Here is a 26,152-nt window from a genome sequence, read left to right as displayed (position 1 = left end):
ACCAGCCAATCAGGAGTTGGCAAATGATTGAAATGAGCATCGGTGTGGCGAAAAATTTTTTCTAAAAAGTTGATTGGAATTTCAAAGAAAGTTTCTTGAATTAAACTCAGACTGGACAAATTACAACATGTGTGAAGTATTAATACAACTTTCTTTCCAGTATTTATCAATCAATTATTTATAAGCCACTAATGAACACATCCGCTATTTACCTGATTCAAGATAAAACTTGCAATCTTAAATATTCCTTCATTTTAATCCAAACTTAAATTATAAAACCATTTTATGGCCACAGGCTGTCAGGATACTAAAAAGTAATTAAATCACATTCAGTGGCAAATATTTTTGTGGATAATTTCCAATTCCAGTCTGCTCTCTCAGTGAGATTAAATGCCAAGGTGCCTGGATCTCTTTGAAAACATTGAATAAAAACAGCACAGTTTTGTCCCATGCACGGCCAAAACGCAGCACAAAGATCCAATTTAAAAGGTGACTAAGGGGCCAGTGTTTATCTGTTACATCCTTCAACACACACTGGAACAGTAGGATTTTCAGACTGAGGGATAGCATGGTGTGAAAAGGGCAGGAATGGTTAAAAATGTAGCGGTGTAAGGCAGAAAGGAGAGCAGTACGACCTTGCCTTTGGATTAAACAGCAGAGCCACCTAACTGAATGTGCTTTCAATGGCCACACATTGTGAACACCCCCCCCCCCCCCCCTCCTGCCGCCATCACACCACTGACTGAAAAGGACAGTATAAACATGACGGGTGACATTAAATCGCCCAATGTATTTTTGGTCCACGTTGTGTGATTTCAACAATTAAAAAAAAAAAAAAAAAGACACTTGAATTTGCCGACCTGAAAGAAGGGTGAAGTTGTGAATGAGGAATGACTGGGCAGAAGAGTACTGATGTCCCAAGAAAACAAAGACATGCACATAACCCAGTGAGCGTCAAAAATGATGACATCATACAAGTAAAATTTTTCATTTTTGTCACTGAACCCTGAGCTAAATCAAATGTATCACTGTGTGTGTGTGTGTGTGTGTGCAAGAGAGAGAGAGAGAGAGAGAGATAAACAGGCTCATAGCAATTATGACCGTCAGCCCACAGAGACCTGAGTTTACCTCAAATGTGGCTACTGTCGCTCAACACAAGCAGTCACACAATCGTCACTGGTACCCTCAGGTCTTCCTTCTTTAGATGTATAATCCACAACACTGCTCAAAATAACATGAGCCCATGCATTCTGCACTTTCAGTTAAAAAGGCAGCTACCATTAAAGAGAGGAAACAGATACAGGTTAGAAATAAAAAGACAATCGAACACTGATTTCACTAGAAATGAGACTTCACTGTCCAGGGATTGTGTTTCTTCTTGCTTCCCTCGTGTTAAAAACATGCACAGTTAGTACTATGTTGGAGGGAAAAGATAAAAAAAAAAAATTAATAAACATTTGCCCCAAGAATTCTTTTAAGTGCTTGCCCTTCAAGTATTCAAGCATTGTATCTGACACAGCCATTGTTTGGCATTTTGACGAGCCTTGCTATGAAAAAAAAAAAAAAAAAAAAAAAAAAAAGAATTTATAACAAAATAAACTGTCTGAAAATAACCTCAGAACTTTCATGGACACAATACTAATAAAAAAGGGTAAACTTCTTCATTGTTGTAGTTGTGGTTACTGAAATATAGTCCCTTTACTGTCCAGACAAGTAACTAACTACCCTTCGCCCCACAACACAACACCCTCTCACCAGGAGAGGTGTCACTTTTCTCCCACTCCTGTTTAAAAACCCTTTTAGTTGTGTTTCTTGAGGAGTCCATCTATTGTGCCGTGGTCTTTGGGGCTGAAGTCGGGGCAGATACCGTTGGCTGTTTTGGAGGTGGCAGTGCCTTGCAGGTTTGGGGAGGACAGGCTGGGCTTTGTTTGGTGACGGGGGCAGGGACCGCTGTGGAAGCCTGCGTTTTCTGCGTACAGGTAGTCCTCGGCAAAGTCTGGGTGCTGCTCCACAAAGCTTCTGAACTTGTCTGTGGAGAGACCACAAGAGGGCGCCACAGTCAAAGGCAACGTGAGACAAAAAGGCTTCAACAGATGCCCACAGAGACTGCACTTGAAACTGAAGTGGCCTGGTTGTTTAATCTACTGTTCCTCATTGAGAGGGTGAGAAAACACAAGACAGATGACTACTATTTTGATGACCAAGCAAAGTTCAAAACAAAGATTCCTTTCATAAAAACATGGGTCAACCGGGAGTGTTTGATTTTATTCAGTCTCTTACCAAATGTGATCTTCCCTGTGTCTTCAGTGTCGATGGCAGTAAACAGACGTGACACGCTGAGGTGAGTCACTCCTAAAGCCGTCTTCAGGATAACTGCCAGCTCCATCTCTGTGATGGCACCGTCCTCCTCTGCCTCGAACATCTGGAGGAAGAACTGTGGATGTCATCTCTTTGACTTTGCCTTCAGGCATGCCACTGACAGGGTTGGCAGATTAGGAGCCAGTTTAACTGTTCTTTGAGTGGGTGCCCTTTCTCTAGTAATTGGTGGTATTATAAAAAATAAATCTGTACTCAATGGGTTGCGTGAGCCCTACGGTCACAGAACTTGCTCAACTTTAAGGATTAATCAAGTGAAAACATGAGGAGGACTCAAACTCGAGCTATTCCTTTTTCATGTAGCCACGAGGACAGATGAGGCTTTTCATTTGATGTTATGAAATGCAGATCGGAGCACGGACGTAGGGGAAAGAGTTGTGTAAACATGTGTCGGTATGCTACAAACTAATGACGGAAAGAACTGTGTCATGACTCTGCAGTGCAAAACACAAGACAACCTACAGTAAGGGGCATTTATAACGTAGCAAATGTCATCCTGATCCTCAGCGAGAGCAGAAAACCCGGCTGTGCTGGTGGTTAGATAAGCGTACAGAACATACCTTGAAGGCCAATTTCATCGTTTCCAGAGTTTTGGCAGGTCTGCATACGACAGATAAGGCTATCACATATTCTCTGATATCCATGCAGTTATCTTCATGCTGGAAAAACGAGAGAAAACAACACGTTGCCAAAGATGAAGACAGAGGATGTGAACAAGCCTGCTTATTTATTTATTTCACACAAGAAGCTGCGGGTGATTGTTGTTTAGGTCAACACATGGATGCAATAAAACCCTTATTGTTTGAGTACCATGCTGTAAATATATACCTGAAGGAAAAGCAAGGTGCTGCGATGAGTTAATAAAAAAAGACAGCATCTGGTATTCAATCCAGCTTCCAGTCTGAACTCTCTTTTTAAGGAAGCACAACAGAGTTTATTCATGCTAAGGATAAACTAAATCACAAACATATCACACCTTTAGCTATATATTGCAGCTGTTCTACATCTTTATATTTGCATTGAGTCATCCTGAAGCAAGACACACAACGCAAGTAATGTAGTCGTGGCCATTGAGGAAGACCGTAGAGCTATCATGGTTTAGAGTGAACTCCACAGTCTTTACCTCATCAAAAAGAGCGAACATGTCTCGCAGCATGTCTGAAACTGGCACATCGAGGAACTGAGCAAAGTCGTCCAAGGCCAGCTTCTGTCCCTCCAGCTTCCTGGCTCTGTTCCCATACTCCTGCAGAACCTTCTCAGTGTTCTTGGGTTTCAGCCTGGGACAGCAAGGGGAAGAGACTTCATGTTAATTAATAACTTGTAAATAAAAAAAAATGTAGAAAACTGAGTTTGAGAAAGAAAGAACAGAAAAAATAGTTAATTAGTTAAAGTCAGTACAGCAGAGACACTGCTTGTGTTAATCTTTTCAGGACAGCACCATGGAGTTGTACCAACTCCTCTGAACATGTATTTATACTCTAGTTTGTCAAGTTAAATTATATTAAAATGTTTTCAGCATCTTCTCCTCCCCTGTCCTCTCTCCCCCTCCTCCGTTTCTCTCCCCTGCACTCTCACTGATCCTGGTCACTGCCAACTGTTGGAGGGAGCGGTCATGTGCCTCCTCCAATATAATGTACATGGTGCTGCCAATTACTTCTTTTCACCTGCCAGCTTCATCAAGAAACCGTACCGTGTGTGGAGATCATACCGTCCCCCTCCAGATCCCCTCCTGTGCAGGCACATGAGCAACCAGTGGGAATCACAAGCACAGCTACAAGGACACAACCCCCAACTGCCTTACCATCCATGCACATGAGAAGGTGTGTGGAATGCAGAGCCATGCCAAAGGTGCGCCAGCCAGAAACTGAATCCGGGTCCCTGCAGTGTTTGGTGAGTATTTTGCCCCCGTATCACCCTTTTGCCCCTTATTTGGCTCTCTTCGATGGGAGCGTTGCATCGCATGGTTTGAGTGACTCACCCCAGTCTCCTGACGAGCTTGGCATACTCCAGCAGACAGGTGTCGACTGGCAGTCTCAGTTGGCCTTCTGCCATGGCCAGCTGGCAGTCTTCAAATGAATAGTCCGTGATGGGTACCCCCAGGGCCCTGAGCAGAGCACAGAAGAGACGGCACATCCGTATGAGCTAATCGATACAAACATCGCCGACGGCTTATAAGGCCAACGCAGTAGCCGATGAGGCTGCTTGGATGTTGAGAACAATGGGTACAGTCTTTTCTGTCCATCTGCAGAACTCAAGTTTCCCGTCCCAGGCTTGAGAAGTGGCGAAGCACAGAGTGTGGGAGTGTATGAGGACACGTGTACCCTGTGTAACCTGAGCACTGTGCAAGAGAGTTTACATGCATAGCAATGCTGGGTGGTAAAGGTGTCAAACTCAAAGCTGGATGACATTTGTGATCTTACGCATGATTAATACTCAAGCAGAGGAGACGATCAGGGAGATTAAAATGTTTCAAGAAACTTTGTATGTAAGTTATATTTCCTTATTGAAAACAGTAACAGTTAAGAATCTGTGGCATACAGGATGGAGCCGTGTAAACCTCTGGCTAAATGACAGGACCACAGGCCTTCCCTTGCTTGTTGTGACACAGGTATTGAACAGACTATGCAAGTGGTGACCTCCACGTCTCCCCTTATTGCTGAGACAGACAAAACAAAAGTAATACATGTTGCAAACCAAATAAATACGTCAACTTTGCCTTTTGTGCATTCGAAGGATGAATTGCCACATAGTGCATGGACAATACATTTGAACTTACTTAGCCATGACACGCCTCACGTTGATAGCAAAGAGAGCAGGATTCCTTTTCTCCTCCTCTGAGGGCGTGTAGACAGGAAGGAACTGCAGAGAGAACCGAAAAATTATTAATCAGCCAAATATCACACATAACAAAATATGTTTTTGTGTATATGTTTTCTATGTATGTATGAGCATTTTAATAAAGGTACTTATTTACAAATATACAGCATATATTCTATTTATCGTGGAGAAATATTCATGCTCGAGGTGAAATTAAGAAGCCTTTAGAAGAATTATGAGTCTGGACTGTTGAGGTAAAAAGAGGACCAAAGGGGCATGTACAACATGTTCAAAACATAAAGCAGGAAGGAGTGATCTACATTCAGATTAATACATGGAGCATGTGGAGAGGTACTGTCACGCTTACCTCGATCACGAACTCGTTGTGCAACTGGCAGAGTGTCAGCCACAGGATTTCAAACCTGGATAATAACAGAACATCGTCAACGACTACAAACAAACACAGGCACAAAGAGGCTTGACTGGGGTCCATGTCCATGGGGCAAAAGATTTCAAACCAAGAATATCCACGTCACGCTCCACTATTTGTTTCATACGACAGAGGACCAGTGTTTATATAGACCAATCTTTTAGGGTCTGCTTCTCACAGATTTGCACATCTGGATCTGGACAGAGATCTCCAGGTATTTTTGTGTATCCAGTGATTTAAGAATAAATCGCATCTGACCTCAATTTAGAGCATGAGGAATACATACGAATGTTGTATTAGTATTGAACTTACTAGGGTGTGTTTTTAAGGAAGTGGCACTTTATACTACATGTGCATGTGCTCGAGTTTGCGAGTGTCTTTTAGAGATTTAGTCAAATCATTTGTAGTTCTGTTCAGCAGAGTTGGGAAGACAGCCAGCTGCTTTCAGAGATCCATTATAATGATGGAAGCTGAACCAAACCAGGACATAGTACTGTGAGGACACGCCAGAGACAGATAACAAGGGCAGTCTTTCTCCTCCAGCCATAGTTAATCTGCTTCCAGTCTATTTGAGACCTCACTGCAGAGATTCTGGTTCAGACCACAATGGCCACATCCAAAATAGTAGCCTGCACTTGAGTTGTAGAATGTGATGACAAGCGTGACTGTGACACATGATAGTGAGTGTAATCATACATCGTGTGCTTTAATATTCATAAAAATATCCAACTCATTTTCTTAAGAAAAAGGGAAGGATATGATCATTAAGACTACAGAAAACATTTTTTGCCCTACGTTTTTATTCATTATGTATCTTAGTATCATTCAGGTCAGAATAATTCTCTTCTTGTACAGTGTGGTTGATGATGTGCGCCTGGATGCTAAGCGAACGATTTATCACCATTTATTATTTATCATGTAATAACTTAGCAGTCATAGTGCTGGTAACTGTTGTCTGGAAGAACACAAAGCAGCATTATAAGATTACAGTAAGCTTCAACATTTTGTATTTGAGCTGACGTGGGAGTTTGTTTATCAATAGTTCACCTCTGATTTAAAAAAAACACAGTACAGAATATAGATACATGGTCTACTGTATCTTAACAGCAAGTAGAAACGGAAGCAAACCGCATAGGAAATGAGAAAATTGTGTACTTACGCTCCTGGCCCTTGCCACGTCCATGTGATTGTGTCCTGTAAAAAGAACATTATTCCACAAATTAAACTAAAACTGTTCAGTTTTTACTTCCTTCCTGCAGCTGTTCTTGCACTAAACAGGAGGGCAAACATAGGACACAAAAACCACATTACTGTGTAATCAGGTTAAGACAGGAAATCAGTTGTCATGCACTGCTTTAGACGGACTACTCCAGAACACTGGTGTAAACACAGTGTGGATAATCATACTACTCAGCACCTTCTTTTCTTCTTCTTCTTCTTTTTTTTTTTTTTAAACAGATGTTCTGTCATATTTCTGTGTATTTAAATTTGCATGTTAAACTGTTAAGTGGAAATTTAAATATCCCAGCTCAGGTTACCCAGGTTATTCTTTAAACTAAAAAGAAAACCTGCATTCCCATTTACATGAATGGTTTTTAAATCAGGTCACTGCAAAAAGAAAAGAATAAAAGTTACTAAAGTGCATTTCATGGAGTGACTAAAGTGAATGAACAGACAGTGAGATTCACTTTAGAAAGATTTGTGAGTTCTGCAACTGACCTCATATATTGCAGAATATCTTTGTACTACCTCATTCAGTGGAAGAAGATAAAGGTTTGCTGGATTTAAAAGATCCTCAAACCATTCCTTCTCACAATGTCCTCAGTTAAAGTTGGTTTTCCATAGCCTCACTAACAAGCCTGAGCAGTGACTTGGATGTGCCTTCTGAGTCATATCATGATTAGCCAGATTTCCAGTCAGGCCATCACAAAGTTGCTTTGCACGCTTCACTGAATTCTACTCATAGCCAGACTTACACAACTTCCACTAAAACAGCCTCTTCGGCCTGCCAGTAGGTGTCTACTGAGTCAAGAGTCCGTCATTCTACGCAGAACGTCAGGCACAAAATGACTTTGGTTCACAAACTCATCTGAGCATCCAGAATTTGTGGCCTGTAGGCCTGCACAAAGCTGCTGAAACCTGAGCAGGGCAAACTCATGCTTTCTCATTCAAAGCTTTATCTTTATATAATTATTGCCATGGGCTTTTTCAAAGCGCAATGTGGAGAAAATTTGAATCACAAACTAAATAAGCAGATGTAAATGATTGATTCATAAACAAAGAATGCAGTCACTCAAAACTGCTGCTGCGGCCGTGCAAAGCATGCTACATACAGAAACATAGAACCAAACCTAACAGGATTAAACACACTGCAGTTTAACATAACATCTGTGGACCACTGCAGTGTGAGCAGACCCAGGCTGTCGGTGAACAAAGCCCCACGCAGCCGGTCCTAGTGCGACTTCATATGACGATGACTGTGCTTTTACACATTAAACGCATTTTAAATTTAAGTGTTGTTAACACAGAAATACAGCGGAGCAACAACAGTGAAAAATGGGGTTGGTTGTGAGAATCGCTGGAATATCAGTTTCATTTGTGGGGATGTTATGCACCTAAGCATAATACTGCATTTCCATACACTTTTGATGCAATGCAATAAAAAGGTTTTATTGAAAACCACTAATGCCTCTGTGATCAGTGTTTCTAACATTATCAAAGTGTATCAAAACTGTATGGGAACACAGTGTTATGCTCTGGTGCTGAAAATATCCAAGTAAATGATATTTCAGGGATTCTAAAAAAAAAAAAATCCCTCAGTAAAATCAGTTTTGCAAAGTGTTGCAAAACCATTAGTCATTATTACCCACAGTTGCCCTCCACACCTTTCTGTTGTGACGAGCGATGTTATCCCCATATTCAAACAATATCGCGTCTCCCCTGTTCATCCAGTCTGGAAGAGTGTGGATGCTCGGAAGGGCTATTAACACATTTGATTTCCATTTGGTGAGACAACACATGACACGATATAGTTCTGTTCGAGCATAAACTATAACCCGACCCACTGAGCTTTGAAAACAACACTATAGCATTTACGCTATATAATCACACTAGGAGGCTCTCACACTAATGTATGGTATTCTGCTGAGTTTTCAACATCCTTCTGCATTATGCAGAACATTTTCTTCTTCATGGGTACTATATATATATGTATCTGCAATATGTTGCTTCCCACCATGTAACCGGCAAGATTTTTACCAACCCGCTGAGTGAGATTCCAGTAAGATGCCAAGCATGCTACAGGGTATGCATAGTATACATACAGACACACAATGCAGCTGCCTCCCAGCACTAACATAGAGCACTGACATTTTAGCATAGCAGGCCCTTCACATAATTCAATCTCCAGCCACTGCAACAATTAGGTTTTGACTTTGCGTAACATGTTCCTTGTGTATGTCGAGACAGTTGCTGCACACTCTTGGTACTACAGTTTACCATCTGCTAAATGAAAGTATGAATCGACCATGGAATGCTGTTGATGGGGATCAGCGGGAAGGTGCTGGATCCCTGATCAATCTTTAAGAAAACCAGTGTTTGAGCAATCGTGTCTGGAACTTGTCTCACAGTTAACCTGTAAATAAGGAGACGCGTGTGAAGTGACTCTCCTATCTGTGTGTTAAAAAGTCTCCAATATTAAACAGGCATTACTGAACTGATCGTGAAAAACAGATGCACAACAATGTGACTGTCATTTTTCTATAAACAATTGTACAATCTGGTACAATCTTACCAGTTTATTCGGGTAACGAATCACTACAGGTTGCACTGGTACAGCTGGGATGAAGGCCCCTGCAAGAGTAAAGGTGAAATAAAAGATGATTTCAATTGGACATACTTGCATAACAACAATAGACTAAGTTGAAATGCATGTTTGAGAAAGTGAACCCAATTATGACATGTGCTTCTTTATTTAAACATCAGCCATAGATACAGCCACCCTGTTTCATACCTATATGTATATCAGAGAGAGAGAGACACAGAGAGTCTCACAGTCACGGTCTTAATGCCAGGTTAAACTTTGATTAAAACGTTCATCATAATTCAAACCTTAGCAATGCCAACAATGATTTAAGTTCTTATTCCTAAAGAATTAAGACTGCACCCCACACTTTAAGCTAGACTGGACATTAATTCAATGTGTTATTTCATTTAAGCAATAAGTCAATATGGCCTCTTGCTTGAGTATGACACACAGAATCAGTGCTGTGAATTAGCAGCTTGCAGCAAGACTTCAAAAGAAGGAAAAAAGAGGAAAGCTGAATGGGAAGAAAAATGATGATGGAGGAAGCTTTACCTGGCTTAAAGGTGATTAGGCAGGATCTATTGGTGCATGTTCCCTCTGGAAAAATCATGATCTGTGGAAAAGACAGAACGGTTCAATAGAAAAAAAAAAAAAAGCAGGACCATATCCTAAACAGTTAAGGACAGCATTTAGAAATTTTGCAAAGCATGAATGTGTTCTGTGGTCTGTAACTTTGTCCTATTCAGGGATATCCACACCTCACCTCTGCTATCTGAGACCCAGGGTTAGAGATGTTGTTTTGTACAAATAAATATGCTTGTTTTCTTACAAATATAATGCAATTCATCATGCAAAGTCAATCAATTCATCACAAAAACTAAATCAAAAATCATAAATAAAAGTTCTCAGTTCTGCAGGCAGTAGATGCTTTCATGTGTATGTCAACCATATACACGCGGCTTTTACCTGAGGCCACTCCCCTCCAGAGTGGGCTCTGCGTTTGATCTCCTCCACAGTCTTCTTTCTGGAGTCCTGGTCTGACCGTGATACAAACACTGGCCTGATGTACTTTATCAAAGCTAGAAGCAAGCAGAGAAAGAACAGCGTAAATACAAATGAATATGGAAACAGTTCTTTTCCTCTGGACAGCGAAGGAACAACAGCTTCTCTGTATCTATTGCACTTAGTGGTTTGGTGAGTGAGGGGGGAACTCAATAACACAGATAATGTCTGTGTTGCCTCAAACCGTAAACATTTTTGCAATGAGCATTATGGTCATAACTTGCAAACAATGTGATACATTCAGTAGCACAAACACTTCACTGTACTGCTACGAAAAGCTGGTCACGGAAGAGAACAAAGCTCCTCTTTACATCAACCGCTGCTCTAATGGTGTCCTTAAACACAGCACTTCAATCCGAATCACTCCACAACAGAGCTGCACAGTGGTGAAGAGTGGAAGAATGGGGCTGTACTGAAACATTCCTCTGTGTTAATGTGACATTCATATAAATGTAATAAATAAAAAGCCTTTTATCTGGATACAACAGAAACTACCCTTGGTAAGTGCAAAACATTAGCCAAAAATGTTTGCTTATCATTTTCAATGTAACAATGCATTTAATACTGGGTAGTGGAAAAGCAAGAGGCAATATTTCACGATGGCAATTTTAGAGGATAGCTTAAAACTAAAAATAGATCAGGAAACATGGTGCGGATGAATGGCGCAAAGTTCCACACATTTCATCAGCATGAAAAATTTTATTTAGTTAGTGAAGAATGTGATAAAAGGTTTAAAATGCCTCTTAAAGGCAATATTTTTTCAGACAATGTTTAACTTTATAGATTGAATTATGCACACGTTTACTGTTTTCTCAGTGTTTTCCTACTTTTAGAGTAGCCAACTAGTCTTAGTTTTAACTTTTGTTAAATTGTCAGGGAAATTAGTGGGTGGGAACGTCCCTAATCGGTCATATTGTACACGTATTTAAGAGTATATGTCCCATCCTTTTACTAGCACAGACTTCAGATTCATTAGTTAGCAAGCTGGCAACAGTGTGGGACGTCAGTGTGTCTAAGGTTGTTCACCACCTCAAACTCGAACACTGTTACGTGGGACAGATGAAAGGTACATCTGCATGTTCTAGTAGTGGAGATGACAAGGTGTTGGGAGAGGTGAGTAGTCAGCTACACGTGTGAACTGCTCACATCGTGCATCTGTGGTTGCACTTCTGAGAGTTTGTTGAAGTGATAAGCTCTTGCTTGTGTGTGTGTGTGTGTGTGGGTGCACACACATGTGACACCAAAACATTACATATCATAGGGCCCCAGATAATGCAGTGAATACTTAATTGATGCATTATGAAAGGAGAACTCAACTAAACACAATCGCAAAGACAGGGGGGGAAAAAAGGACGATGAAAAAAGCAAGAACCAAGAATGACAATTAACAAGAACGAGTCCTCAAGCAAGCAGCAGGCTCGACTGGTGTGGTAACACCGGATGATATTAGTGAGGAGGCAGACCAACCAAACTGTGCAGTATTGGCTGCCATTATTGTTCTACGAAATCAAGTCGCACAGATTGAGATGACATATGCGACTCTATTGATACCTACACACACACACCTGGTGCCTTACTATGATCTTCCATAGAACACATACTCTATATGCTTTCTCACTCTACCTTCTAATGCATGATGATCTAACTGTAACTGCTTGTCAGGCATCTCATCCGAAACCTAAATACTAGTTCATCTGTGTGGACCTTGGGAAGAGGGTTTTGGGGTTTTTTTCAAGAGAAAAAAAAAAAGATCACTGACAGAGAAGGTCGTTCCATTAATTGGATAAATCCACATCTTTCTCGCTGCAGTAAATACATACAGTATGGCCCCAACACAGGTAATCCTATACTTTTTTTAAACAGTCTTTACATTGATGCTGGATACTTCCAAGACAAACCTGGTCATTGTTAGAGACTTCAATACCAGCTTGGATACATATGTTAATAGATCCTCCATGAGGAGGCTCCCAAGAAATGTCTCAAGTGAATTTCCGAACACCAACAACGCCAATATCCTGGATGTATGGAGAACAATTAATTCTTCAGGTAGGGACCTGTCCACAATTCCTTTAGTAGAACAGACCATTTCCTCATCAACATCAAACTCATACTCTTTACAGTGAATACTAAATATCGCAGCATTGTGATTTCAGACCACAGCTCCCTCGCCCTTTCACTACATTTAGATCATATAGATAATTCACACAGCTCTTGGGGATTAAATCCTCAGTAACTTGCCAAAAACTAATTTTGTGAATACCTAAAAGTCCAAATCGCCCTATACTTTGAAATGAATGACATCCCCTGGGACCTCTCCCTTCGTACTGGGAGACATTCAAAGATGTATCGAGAGACTGTATAGAGGCTGCCTCAAAAAGAAAAACAATACATTACAAGAATTAGAAAAACAAATAATATAACTACACAAAAAAAATGCAAAATCTCCCCTCTACTGTTGTACATGTATAAATAGCAACAGCTGAAAACAACAAAATCTTCAGCAAAAATAAGTAAAGCATTCCTTCATTCCAGGCAAAAATACTTTCAATGACACACTAATATGAGAACACAATATGATACAAGACAACAGCTAGAGATAACACTTAAAGAGCCCAAAGATGTAAATCACAGAGTTCTTGAATTTCACCTCCCTCTGAGGGTCATCAGGGAGGTATCCAGCTGATGACTCCCAGAGACGTGTTAGGAATCACTGCTCTTTGGCATGTATAGAGGCAGATTAGGGGTCCAAGGTTCTTCACTGAAAATGAATCCTCTTTTTGAGCACAAGTATCTGGTGTTTAAATCAACTACACCTCAAAGAACACTGCAGAATTCAGAACTATTAATACAATCTTAGACAAGTCGAATGTTTCCAGTCTGAATGTGAACATAGAGTGGCTCGCTGAAAAAGTGATGAAACACCTGGTCCCGACAGACTCCCAGGGGAATTATAAAAAACATTTTGTGAAAATCTATCCCACTACTTATTAAAACTATATGGACAAGCCCAGACAAAAGGTAGTCTTCCACCCACTTTAACTGAGGCTGTGATTACAGTAATTCACAATAAACCAGAGACCTAACACTCAATCGCTTTCCTTAATACCGACGGAAAATGATTTGCTAATGTTAGGAAGTGGCAGGAGATAACTATCAGATATATACTGATAAACAAAATCATTGATAGGAATTAGTAATTATAGGGCACTACCCTGAGCTCTGGCACTAATAGCTAAACCATGAATGCCGTCTCACAAAGGTGTGTTGACTCAATGTTTGAGGCTTAACCCCTTACTAGAAAAGATAGTCTTAGAAAAGATAAAGATAGAAAAAGATTGTCAATGCAGGTCAGTCAGGTTTCATCCCAAATGGGCACTCTACCTTCAACCTCAGATGGCCTTTTAATATTGTGTATACAAAGAGAGGAACACCCACTGACCTTGTCATACCCGCTTGATGCTGAGAACATGTTTGACCAGACTGCTGACATTACTTATTTGAAGTTGTCAATAGATTTAAGCATATCCATCCTGAAAAACCACACAGATGACCCATGGGAAAAGAACCTTTAGAATACACATACCTGTCTCAAATGATGCAAGACATTGTCTCATTCAACTCAAAATAATACACAGGCTCCACTCCTCCAAGGAGCAACCACATAACATAAACCCAGAGGTGGATTTTGCTGCTTAATAATTAAAGCGTTTAAATCACGAAATAAACTTTTATTGTGGTTAATTTAGAGGAAATGAAATGTGTTTATCACTGAATCGGCTATTCTTCAATAAAAACAAGTCTACCAAGGAAGAGTATAAGCAGAAACAGCCATAGTGAGATGTCAGATGAAGAGCTGCAGACAACAGGCTCTCACTGCACCTCTGCAAACAGCTCACCACCAACAGGTAAACAACTTTTTTTACCTCCTGTGCTGCGTGATGGAAAAACACTGGCAGCAAGAATAGCAGGGGACTTTTATTGTGAAGAATTTATAGCAAATTAAATGTGTTTATCCACCGTTTTATAGCCGCTCCTTTGACCTCTAGTTAAAGCATGGATCAGCCAGCTGCTTTCAAAAGTCATCCACTCAAGACAAGAACTCATCAGCTAAAGACACACCTTCAAGCACAGACCAAGCTAGCACATGTGAATGGAGAAAGCCTAAAAGACACTTTATTTGGAATGGGTAAGATATGCTCCAATGGTTGTAATTCTATTATTCAATAGGACCTGGAAGCCTCTCATATCATATCATGCAAATATAAAGCCAGTACAGCAGTCCACACCTCAGCACACACTACACCGTAATTGAAGAGTGAAAGGTTGCTGCAGGTAAGAGAAGGCAAGCAGGAAGGGTGTTGGGGGGTGGGGATGGGGGCGCAGGCCAGAGAGTAATAGGAGAAGATAAAGATGAGGGGAGGGAGTTCCTGTTCAACTCAATACATTTTTCTTTTTATCCAGGTTTTTCTTTATTCTGTCTGTGTATTATTTTATTTAGATCACCTCTGCACCTATCACTTTATTTCGTTTCCAAATGTCTCCAACTCTACATGCACATTTGTAAGAAATCATGAAACTGCATTCAAGTGAAATGTATGTGAAATATAACAGCTCAAAAAGAATTAAAGCTTAGGAAGGCCGGAGATTTGCAAAAAGAGAGACACAACAGATTCAGGAGAATGAGGATAACATAAGTCAAAGAAAGAAGAGAGGGCGGACATGAGAAGTAGAAATTGATTCCATCTGTGAGCTGTCTGCTGACAGGAAGGGATTAGGACTCTAGCTCGTACCCTGAGAGACACTCTACACACGTCACTGTGGCTGATCAGGTCTTAATACTTATTCTGGATTCCACTTGCTTGGCCAGGCGTTGGTACCTGGTTCCTACAGCAAAGCCAACATGACTGGTCAAACTTAAGCCGAACAGATATTTAGTGGATAACCTTTAAATATTTTTTTGACAAACCAAAAAATAAGTTATAAAGAAAGTGCAAGATGTATCCAGTGTTTATGCTCGTTAGGTTGCTTCAACACATCATCCTGGCTGATTGTATGTTGAAAATAATGACAATTTGTAAATGAGAAAATGTGTCTAAATCCTGCAATACAAGCCAGGTAAGGCTGCAGTAAACTGCAGCAAGCTCCATTCAGCCTGGATGTAACAAAGTGGCTAATTACTGACTTAGCAGGCAGAGCAGGAGGAGGAGAAAGGAAGGCTAAAATAACACACACCTCGGCTTTGCTATGTGTCCTGCTGCCAGGGACATTAGAAATGCCTAAACTGGCAACTAGAACGGTAACTGAACATGCAAGCTAGTTAATAGGATCTGCGGTTATACTAGTGTGTGTGCCGACTGCAGCTGAGCAAGGACGACCTGACCTCTGCATGTGGCCTTGGGTGGTGCACGGATGATGGCTCCAGCTATCCATCTAAATGATCCCGCCATCACTGGATCCACCACTGGTAGTGGCGATACCACAACAGCTGATGAGCTCACAAGTAACAACTGAGCATGACATTAAGGTTGAAACAACGTATGCAGAGACCGTGAGGTTCAGGTAAGGTTCCACCTTACTGACCCAATGGGACTATGTATTTTAATGGTTGTTGTTACTATTGTGTTAGTTTCCTTCCCAAATCTGAGCGTGATCATTTATGTGGAGAACGTTTGATTTCTGCTTTCTCATCTACAGTTTTATGTCATCAAATACTCTACTGATAAAGCAGCAAAATCACAGCTGTGGCCTGCTGTTAACGAAGTGGCTTCGCCTCAGAGCACATCACAACACAAGGAACAAACTGGAAATACTTAACCTTCCCTGCATACCACATGTGGTTGAACAGGTTTCAGTAATAACTGTGCATATGTATGAGATTCTGTACTTCAGTCAAATAGATTCTGTAATGCTTTCATGAGGAATCAGATCACTTCGACTGTTCTGTCGCTTACAATACAGGTTATATTCATAGCGGTGACAAGGACAGCAGCGTATCTTTGTTACTTACTGCCCCAAAGAGGTATGTCCTTGCTCTCAGCCTTCATGACAATTGAGGCCATTGTCATCGTGACAGGGATGGCATCAAAGTATGAAGAGTGGGGTGCCAGGGTGAGGATGGGTGCTTCTGCTGGAAGTGCCCTTCGCCCTTTCACAGTCATCCAATGGAAACCTCCCGCAAACCACATGACCCGCATGATGATCTTCAGAATTATGTCCACCAGTCTGGAAACAAGATGCACGCATGCGTGAGGAGCACTTTTCAATTAAACTGCAGATGGGGATTAAAAAGTCTCACACACTGGATATTGTGACGGATGCACAGATGCATACAGTTGTGCTCATTAATTCAAATACCCCTGGCAGAATTTGCAAGATGTGTACAATTCTTAAACAAACACGAGCGATCAGTCAAAACACATGTATTTTATTTTTAATGCGATTTAAAACTATAAGGCATCACAGAAGAGCACAATCATTAAACTAAACATAGCAATAAAGAAAACTCTGAGACTGACCATGTTCAAAGTTTGCATACCCTTAGATCTTGATTATGTGAACTGCCCCTTTTGGCATCAATGATTGATTGGAATCTTTTCTAATAATTGTGGATGAGGCCCTTTGTTTTCTCAGCTAGTAAAGCTGCCAATTCTTGTTGGCAAAAAGCCTCCAGGTGCCATAAATGATTGGGTTGTCTTGCATGAACTGCACATTTGAGATCTCCCCGATGTAGCTCAATGATTTTGAGGTCAGGAGAAAGTTATGGACCCTCCATAACCGTCACTTGTTTCTGTTGTAGCCCCTGAAGGGTTGACTTGGCTTTGTGTTTTGGATTACTGTCATGTTGGAAAGTCCAATTGCGTCCCATGGGCAGCTTCTGGGCTAATGAATGCAAATTGTCCTCCAATATTTACTGATAACATGCTGCATTCATCTTGCCAGCACTTCTAACTAAATTCCATGTGCCGCCATAGCTCACACATCTCCAAAACAGATCCACCTCCATGCTTCACAAGAAGGATGGGGCACTTTTCATCTTAGGCCTTGACTCCTCTCCAAATGTAGCATTTATGGTTGAGACTGTTAAGTTCAATTTTGGTCTCATCACTCCAGATGACTTTGTTCCAGAGGTTTTGAGGCTTGTCTAGGTGCTGTTTGGTATGTTGTAAGTAGGCTGTTTCATGGCGTTGGCGCAGGAACATCTTTTTTTTTTTTTTTCAGGCAAGACAATCACGTAGGCCATTTTTTTTCAAGTATTGTGCATCTTGAAACAGCCACGCCACTTTTTCTTGCAGAGAAGACTGTATTTCAGTTGAAGTTTCTTCCAGATTTGTCTTTGCATCCCAACCAATTTTCCTGGCAGGCGTGGCTGAAATCTTGGTTTGTCCTCCTGGTTGGTATTTGGCATAGACAGAACCTCTAATTTTCCACTTCTTTATCAGTTTTTGAACACTACAGCGATGTCAGTGCAGCCCTGGTTGAAATGTGCAGGGGTCTCTCAAGAACTAAGAAACTCATTGACTATTTATACAGACACTAGTTACAATCAAATGAGTCACAAGTTAGAAACTCACGCTTAATAGCCATTAAAACCTATGAGTGTCAACTTGCATGTATATTATCAGGCCAAACATTCAAAGGGATGGAAACTTTTGATCAGGGCCATTTGGGGGATTTCACTTACTATGGTTTTAAAAGGCATACAGAACTTTGTGATAATAAGTGCCTTCATCTGACCAATATCCTTAATAACTAAATAGTAGACCAAAGATATTTTCACAAATTTGCCAGGGGTGTGTAAATTTATGAGCACTACTGTATGTGGGACTGATAACCTCAAAGTGTAAAACTGCAAACATAAGTGTTGAGTGGTGTGCACGCTCAAGCCCAACAGGGCACATGGATGGATGGATGGATATACTTTATTTATCCCAAGCTGGGAAACTGCAGTGCAGCAGCAGCATTGAACACAGTGAAATAAGTGAAAAATTGTGAAATAAGACTACAAAGAACAAACTGTACATAATAAAATAGCAAAATATCAAAATAGCGAGTAGTAAAAAATTATATACATAATAATAAAATAGCAAAATAGCAGTAGTAACGCAATAGCAACAGTAGTAATGAAAAGTATTACACAAAAAGGAATATCTACAGCAAACGGCAGTGTAAAAAATTAGGTGTACCGTGACTGTAAGCATACACACAGTGAAAATTTGTGAAATTGTGAATCAGTATCTTGAATAATTACTACTCATATCCATATCTTGGTTGCGAACCACCTGTGTCTTTTTGCATTTTGCCTACTTGTCTTTTTTCCTTTATACTTGAACTTCACTCAGTTGGAAAAAAAAAAAAAAAATCTTCTCTCTAGACCTCTCTCACCAACCTACCCACACATTTAAATTACAAGCATCGTCTTTAGCCAAGTCTCCTGCAAAAATATGACATTATTCACCTGCTTGTTCATTAACCTTTCAGGTGGTATTTTTAGTCTTTTTGTTTGAGACAAGCGTTCAAGAACAGGAGACCTGCAGCTGCTGTGGGAGCTTTTTGGACAGACTATTACACCATCAGTGAGTGCTGAGCACAAGACTGAGACAGAGGGTGAAACGACTGCACTATCAAAGCTGAAGAATGACTGAATAAAATGTTTTTTTTTTCTTACCTAAAACTGCAACTGAGATATGCTAGACCTTTCAGTTCCCTTGTCATAGTTACATTCTTACAGCCACAGGCGGTTGTAAGAACCATCAAAGGAATACTAGAAACAGATTGTTACAATTAATATATCAATATATGTACTGGCAAGTGGCCAATTGCACAAAAGAACAAAAGAAAAAAAACCTACAATAAAGTTTTACTGTTTGGAGTCAGAAAACTTGTACATGAAGTTTGAGCCATCAGATTTTCTACTCATAATAAAAGCACCATTGTTAATTGTATGGCTAACTGCCCATAGCATTCTACAACTGCTGGTGTCTAGTCCAAACGTGCTGCACGTTTTTGCAAGGCATGTCTTTGCAAGGCAAATTTTGAAATATCGCTTGTTCATAAGAATGATTGTTCTTCTTCAAATGCAAAATTCACCATTAAACAAACATATGTTTATGCATAAAGAAGCACCCACCTCCGCCAGAGGCACTGGGGTTCAACGGTAGTCTCCGAGCGCCCTACTGAGGCCAGGAAGGCAAAAGGCCAAGCCAGAAGCATCATGAATGCAGCTATGAGTAGACGGATGGGGAACAGTGTGACTGTCATTAATGCAATCTGTAAGAGATTGAGGAAAAGAGAAAAGAGGGTTAAAGAAACAGATGCAACAATACACATTTTGGCACCTCTACAGTCTCAGTATGACTTTAGTGTATGCATTGTATTAAGCCATTGTTGGCATCAACTCACCAATTTTTTCATGATAAATGTTTTTATTGTAAGGTGTCAAATGTGAGACCAAATATCAACAAATTTACCAAATGTTTAAAAAAAGATGTGTTACATTTGCAAGACAATTTAAATGAGAGGGTGAGTCCACCTTCAGTTAACAACGTAACCTTTGTGTGTATATATATACACACGTCTGATAGGCACATACACAAACATGATTGTGTAAATGTTACATATAGCATATGTTCTTTATTCTTGAGGGCTCTGGCACTTCAGTGTTTGGGTGAACTGTTGACTGTTTACTTTAAAACTTGTTCTGAGTCCCTGATAGCAGCGCTTATCTTCTGTCAATATTTGTCTTGATAGCAACCACTACTGGGCCACATGAAGGCTATCTGCACTACGTTATCCCGGGAAAGGTCTTGTCTGGTCAATTTATATCAATCGATTAAAAGCTTGCTTGTTAAACTAGTGACAAACAAGCAGCAAACACATTTGGAGACTGGTTAGAGAGTAGTTAGTCTCACAGTAACACTTTTCAAACATTTTTTCATTCCCCAAAACATACCCACATTTTGAGAAATAACCATGTCTACATTACGATGGCATTAAAGATGTTTTGTTGGGTGTGGAGCACAATTACATTACACACCAGTCCTACGACTGTTAACGCAGTGACACATCACCCTAGTTTCTGTCCATTTCCATAGTCCTCAAAATTGTTTACTTTCCCAGGATCCTCTTAAGACACATGAATTAATTATACATGTCGACCACACATAGATCTCTTTTTATACAAACGTCAAGCATACACTTTTGCACAAGACTGAACAAACAGCTGAGTAAGTACCAGCACTTTTTTCCTATAATAAAGATGCCTTGCTGGGAATGCTTTAGAGCACTGTATAATGCGTTTGTTAAAAAATTTATTCAGACCCAAAGCATGAGAATACATGAATGCCACTTTGGATTAAAATAACGGCAACGCTACAAAAGCAGAGAGATTACACAGGAGTTGGAGTTAACTCAGGCATTGCACTAGAAGGAATCTCTAAATTCAAGCAATAAGGCTTGTCACGGCCTGAAAAGTGAACGAGAAAACAGAAACATTCATCTGGACTAATGCAACTTAGGAATTATATTGTAGCTGCCAACTTAGGACCTACATAGTAACAATACTGTAAATGCACAAGATGAACTTGGGCTTCTTGGTATTAAAATCATAGGCTAGTCTAAAAAAACTGAACTCTGTGTTGAAGGTGTCACCACAAAGATTTGCAGTCAATTTTGAACCACATGTTATCAGTCTGTTGCTATTATCTCTGCACTGATGAAGACATTGCAAGGTAAAAAGCAGTCTGCATTTTTAACCATTCACTTGCAACCAAAAGTTAGGAGATTAAAACTAGTATGTGAATACAAGAATCTGTTTATGTAATGGCAGTTCCACACTATGCTCTACGTGGTATTCATTGACTTTTCTTGACCAAATTCAAGCTGAAACAGGAAGTTGTGTTAAATAAAGCAAAAACTTTCAATTTCAAACTGACAAGAGCTTGAGCTGAGACCTTTTTTAGTGGTCGTCGAGGCATGTGAACAAACTTCCTGTTTTCAGTGTGCAGATGTTTCACTTTTACAAGCCAGAGCAATTTCTTCGTGAGACTGCATTAAAGCTCAGAGAGAAGGTGCTTTAGTTTCCTTCTCTGTTAAGTGTCTCAGACTCAATGGTAAGGTTCTTCTGTTTGGTAGCGAGACACATAAAACTAAATTTATACTTCAATAATTACTAGATCATATCTTGATAGCCATATGTTATGATGCGTATTCAAGATTTCACATTGTGACAGATTTAGCTACTAGCATAGAGAAAACTAAAAATACAGCAAAATGGAAAGGAGAGGTTCATAGTGGGGGCCATGCAGGCATTACTTTAACCACACCTTCAGGCCTCAATGATGAGCAATACTATACATTTGTTACAGAAATGATACTGGAAATACTGAACCTTTTCAACCCTGGGCCTTAAATTAGCAAACTGCATATTAAAATCCTGTCTGATGAACATGTATGATTACTCTTGTGAGGAATACATCAGTTGCCCAATTCTGCTGCTAAATACTGATCTATATACTGTGGGAAGAAGCTATTGACTCATTGCTGCTTTTGCAGGATCAAAGCAGATTTAGGTCTTTGGGTTCCTCAATAATCACACATGGAATGCAAATTAGGCTTGCCAAAGCTATACAGGAAATGAAATTAACTTTAACATTAGCAGCTTGCCCTCTGACACCTTCCAAACCTTTACAGTTTAAGGCTGGACTAGGGCTGGGATATTTGCTGATACACCTAAACCAACAAAAACAAAGCAATGTGTTCTCACATTAGGTCTATACCAATCAGCTCTGGAGATCAATAAATTAGTTAATCAAGGTGTGAATCTGCAAGAGCAGTTGTCTATGAACTGAAAGGTCAGGCTGCTGAATGCAGTTTAGCCTACAAATTAGTATATTTCCAAGTCTACACAGTTGCTCCAAGATTGGAACTGATTGGTGATGTGGTGAATTAGACAGACATATTCACTTTATGTCCCCTTTTCTGTATCACAACCGCACAGGCCACAAAACCCCCTAAAAGTCACAAGTTAGCAAAGAAGTGAAAGTTCTCTCGTTCCTCTAAATTGTATAGTCTCCTGCACAGACTCTTGCACTGCGAGCAACAATTCCAAAGAGGTTCGTTTTTAATTCTGCTGCAGCCTTATTAGTTTTCAGGTCTTTAGTTTGCACTTACTGGCAGACAAATAGCTTCATGGTCAACACCAAAAATACTCTTCTGATCTGTGTTAATTAAACAAAACTCTTACAGACATTATCATCTTCATTTTACAATCTGTTACTCATCACAGTGGGCACTATGGACGGTTTTACAAAATAATACAGCCAAAAAGTATTTACTTATCAAAATACAGACAATATTATCCATCTCTGGCCAACCATTATAACATGCACACACACACACACAAAAAAAAAACATTCTACGCATAGGTTTCAATACAGTAATTGTTACAATGGTGACAATTGCCATTCAGTTACAGCCTGTTACTCCACACGGTACTTTAATAAATAAGGGGCACACACAACAATCCATTTTCTCTTTGAACCCGCGAACAGATTCTGTGGGTCCATGTCTGCCGGCTGGGCAACTGGTAGCCAGAACTATCTTATCACTTTTGACTCCAGTCTAGTCAGAGTTTCAGTTCAGACTGCGTCTTCCTCATGTTGCTGCAGATGTAAAAGCAAGACCAGTGCAACATGCTGGGAACTGTGGTTCTCAATTATCTTAGTTACATCTGAACTAGGAAACTGAATTCCATCATCTCATGACCTACTTTTGGATCAGCGCTTGAGTCTACAGAAACCGGTTTTAAGCACATAGCCTCTCTGACTTCTTTAATGTAAAGTTATAAACACATGTATGCATACAAAAATGGAATGGTTGCCAAAATATAAAAAAAAAGAAAAGAAAGAAAAATAATCATTAAATGCTACTGTAGGGAAAAATAAGGGAGTTGTGTGCAATGTTTGCCCATTACATTTGGCACACTTTTCAAAATAAATTATTGTGAAAGTTTCAATGTGCACATGTAATCACAAAGTGTGGCAAACAAGCTTTCACAGGAGATAGATTTTTATATGTTGTAATAAAAACGTTTTCTCCCTTGGCTTTGGTCCGCCTGACATTCTACCTCTTTTGCCCTCAGTCTCTGTCAAAAGAGCCAGAAGAAAAGAAATGTGTGTGAACCTCCCTAGGTCACTATTCTTAGTTGTAACAAGATATGTTGTCATACAAGCTACGCCAGACTAGCCTCATTCATAAAACTGAGAATTTCCCATTAGACTGAAGTCAGTTACTGAAAATACTTCACCGCTGTGTCCCAACATCCCACTGTTTATAAATACTCTACAGCATACTCTCCACACACCAATCCTTGTGGTGAGCATTTTGGCAGTTGATACATGAGAAATTAATGTGCTTTACTGTTTTGTATTGACAGGAAATAATACCAGAGATGTGCAGCTGGACATCACTCAAACTGCAGCTTTGGAAAGCTGCAGCCAATTTTTATATTTGGAAGCTTTACATAGAGAAGGGAAAATAGCTTTCCCAAGACATAACACATTTGTTTATTTGTACATCTTAGTTACACAAATAATTACTTAGAAGGACGATGAAAGCCCACCAACAACACACTCATATCAAGCAATTTTTAACTGCATGCAGGCAGCACAGCATATAGTGGTCAAATGGGACACAGCTTCTAAAGTCCAGGGAGACAAAACAAAAACTGTCTCTCAAACCTCATCTGAATCCCTGTGTCACTGTAAAAATGTGTGTTTATTCGACCAGGATCTACTCACTCAATGTACTCTTTAATGCTAACCAATGGCTCAGAGTAGATACACTCACAATTCTGTGACTATTCAAGGTTTTCTGCAAGATCATACGGATGCAGAGGGCCCATATGTGCCTCCAAAGTTATAAGCAGCCCTGGTTTGAAAGAACAAGACAATCCAGTGCTCACTTGTATACACAATGAGTGGATGCTTCCTTCATCTGTGCATAATGCAACACGCTGCAATACCTGCACGAAAGACACTGTCTCAGTGTGTGTGCAATATCAATTAGATAGAGAAGCCCTTTAAATCACTGTCTTGGCTCCCAGTGACACATTTCATAGTTTTTGGACAATGGACCTTAAAGTACCAAAGCAGTGGCTGGAAGCTTAAAGAAGCCTGCAAGTTAACACCTTCTGCAGAGAAGCCTGAAAGCTCTAAATCTGATTATCAACAGCAATGACGGATAGCTGGGCTGCATGTGTGCTCCATGCTGCAAAACTGCACAATTTTATCAGGTTGACTGATCTATTTTCAACGAGATTGGCAAAAAAACGTGTGAACTTTAACAGCCGGAGAAAACATATCTAGAAATTAACACCACTGTCAGGTCTCCATCCCACACTCCACCCTCCACACGTGTTGGCTCCTCGTTGAATGAGACGCACTGAGATAACCAACCATGCACGCAAAAAAAATGCACGGGAAGCTAGAAAACGGTGTCGTGTTTTCAATAAAAGGCACATTTAATTGTTGCAAAACCGTGAAATCTCGATAAAAGCTACCTAACAACACGCTCGTTTCTAATTGCTGTCATAACAGGTAAAGAGCAACAAGCTAGGCCCATCCTGAACAGGCGGCCATGCTCAAAGAGCTCTATTTCATTTTAGTGGATTGTTAGCAGATTCCTGGGTAAAAGGGTCGCTTTTCGTGTTTTACATGCTCATGAGTGAAATACACGCCGTCACTGCAGTTAAATAACCATTAATTAAAACAAATAAGACCCTCAGCCCTTTACAGCATCATTAAAGCGAGGCAGTACGCCAAGAAGACAGAAGGGTGAGAGCAACATGTATGCAGCTACTGCTAGCTGGCTAGCTAAAACTAGCTCAGCTGACTACATGCAATAAGGAAAAAATGGCAAGTTAAATGATGGTGACAGCCTCTCCGCTGTGTCGCACTGAGGTGTTAATGTTCTACTAACCACTAGAACAGCTAGTTAACGTGTCTGAACAAGAGTAAATCATTTGCCTGCAGACATGAATTTACCTTTGCCTTTTCCAGAGGGGTGAATTTCAGGACGTGCACAAAAGGGTTTCTGAACGGAGGAGCTTGGTCCATCTTCTTTCCATCTGCTTCCATCGCACATTGTCTGTTACTCGGCAACCTCATCCTCACAAGAAGTAACGTTAGTCGAGGTTACAGCTGGATTCCTAATATCCAAAACCAAAAAACTGATTCTGCCTCAAAGGTAGACTCTTTACGCAAAACGCAGTTCCCCTTATCTGTCTTGCACGGTAGCTAATTGAGGTGGCAGTGCAGGGTTATTACTGTTATCTTTCTTTCCCGGACAGCATGGAGGGATAATGGCTAGCTCAAGGATTAGCTGGGGATATTTGAAGTCACCGATATCTTTCTGGCTACAGTGCGCAGGACGCCTTCCTCCACACCGTGTTCCCCAACCAGTCCGCTAGCTCTAGATGCTAACGGAGCCACGATTCCTCTGCTCGGCCAGGGCGCATGCGCAGAACCCATCCTTCTTATCCATTATCATAGTGCCTAGGACGGTGCGATGGTGCCTTCAAAACTCTCCAAAATATCGTAATTTCAAAGTTCTAATATTGATTTTCAATACTCTTTTTTGCTACTGGCCGAGTGCGTGGACAATAT

General features: G+C 40.4%; 1 protein-coding gene across 1 annotated transcript; it reads right to left on the bottom strand.

Annotated features, from left to right (window-relative positions):
- Positions 1-846: 846 nt before the first annotated feature.
- LOC121610466 (lysophosphatidylcholine acyltransferase 1) lies at positions 847-25,922 on the bottom strand. Its single transcript, XM_041942596.1, has 14 exons — positions 25,532-25,922; positions 19,618-19,757; positions 16,498-16,712; positions 10,395-10,507; positions 9,981-10,041; positions 9,417-9,475; positions 6,783-6,817; positions 5,561-5,615; positions 5,153-5,235; positions 4,355-4,480; positions 3,500-3,653; positions 2,937-3,035; positions 2,281-2,422; positions 847-2,029 (listed from the first exon to the last, which is right to left on the bottom strand). Exons 1-14 carry the CDS (start codon positions 25,652-25,654, stop codon positions 1,800-1,802), a joined length of 1,635 nt encoding a protein of 544 aa, XP_041798530.1. The 5' UTR covers positions 25,655-25,922; the 3' UTR covers positions 847-1,799.
- Between the last annotated feature and the right edge of the window lie 230 nt (positions 25,923-26,152).

This window comes from Chelmon rostratus, chromosome 8 (genome assembly GCF_017976325.1).
Source record: "Chelmon rostratus isolate fCheRos1 chromosome 8, fCheRos1.pri, whole genome shotgun sequence".
In the NCBI taxonomy this organism is placed as follows: domain Eukaryota; kingdom Metazoa; phylum Chordata; class Actinopteri; order Chaetodontiformes; family Chaetodontidae; genus Chelmon; species Chelmon rostratus.
The sequence above is the reverse complement of the archived record's forward strand: the minus strand, read 5'-3'. Positions and strand labels throughout refer to the sequence as shown.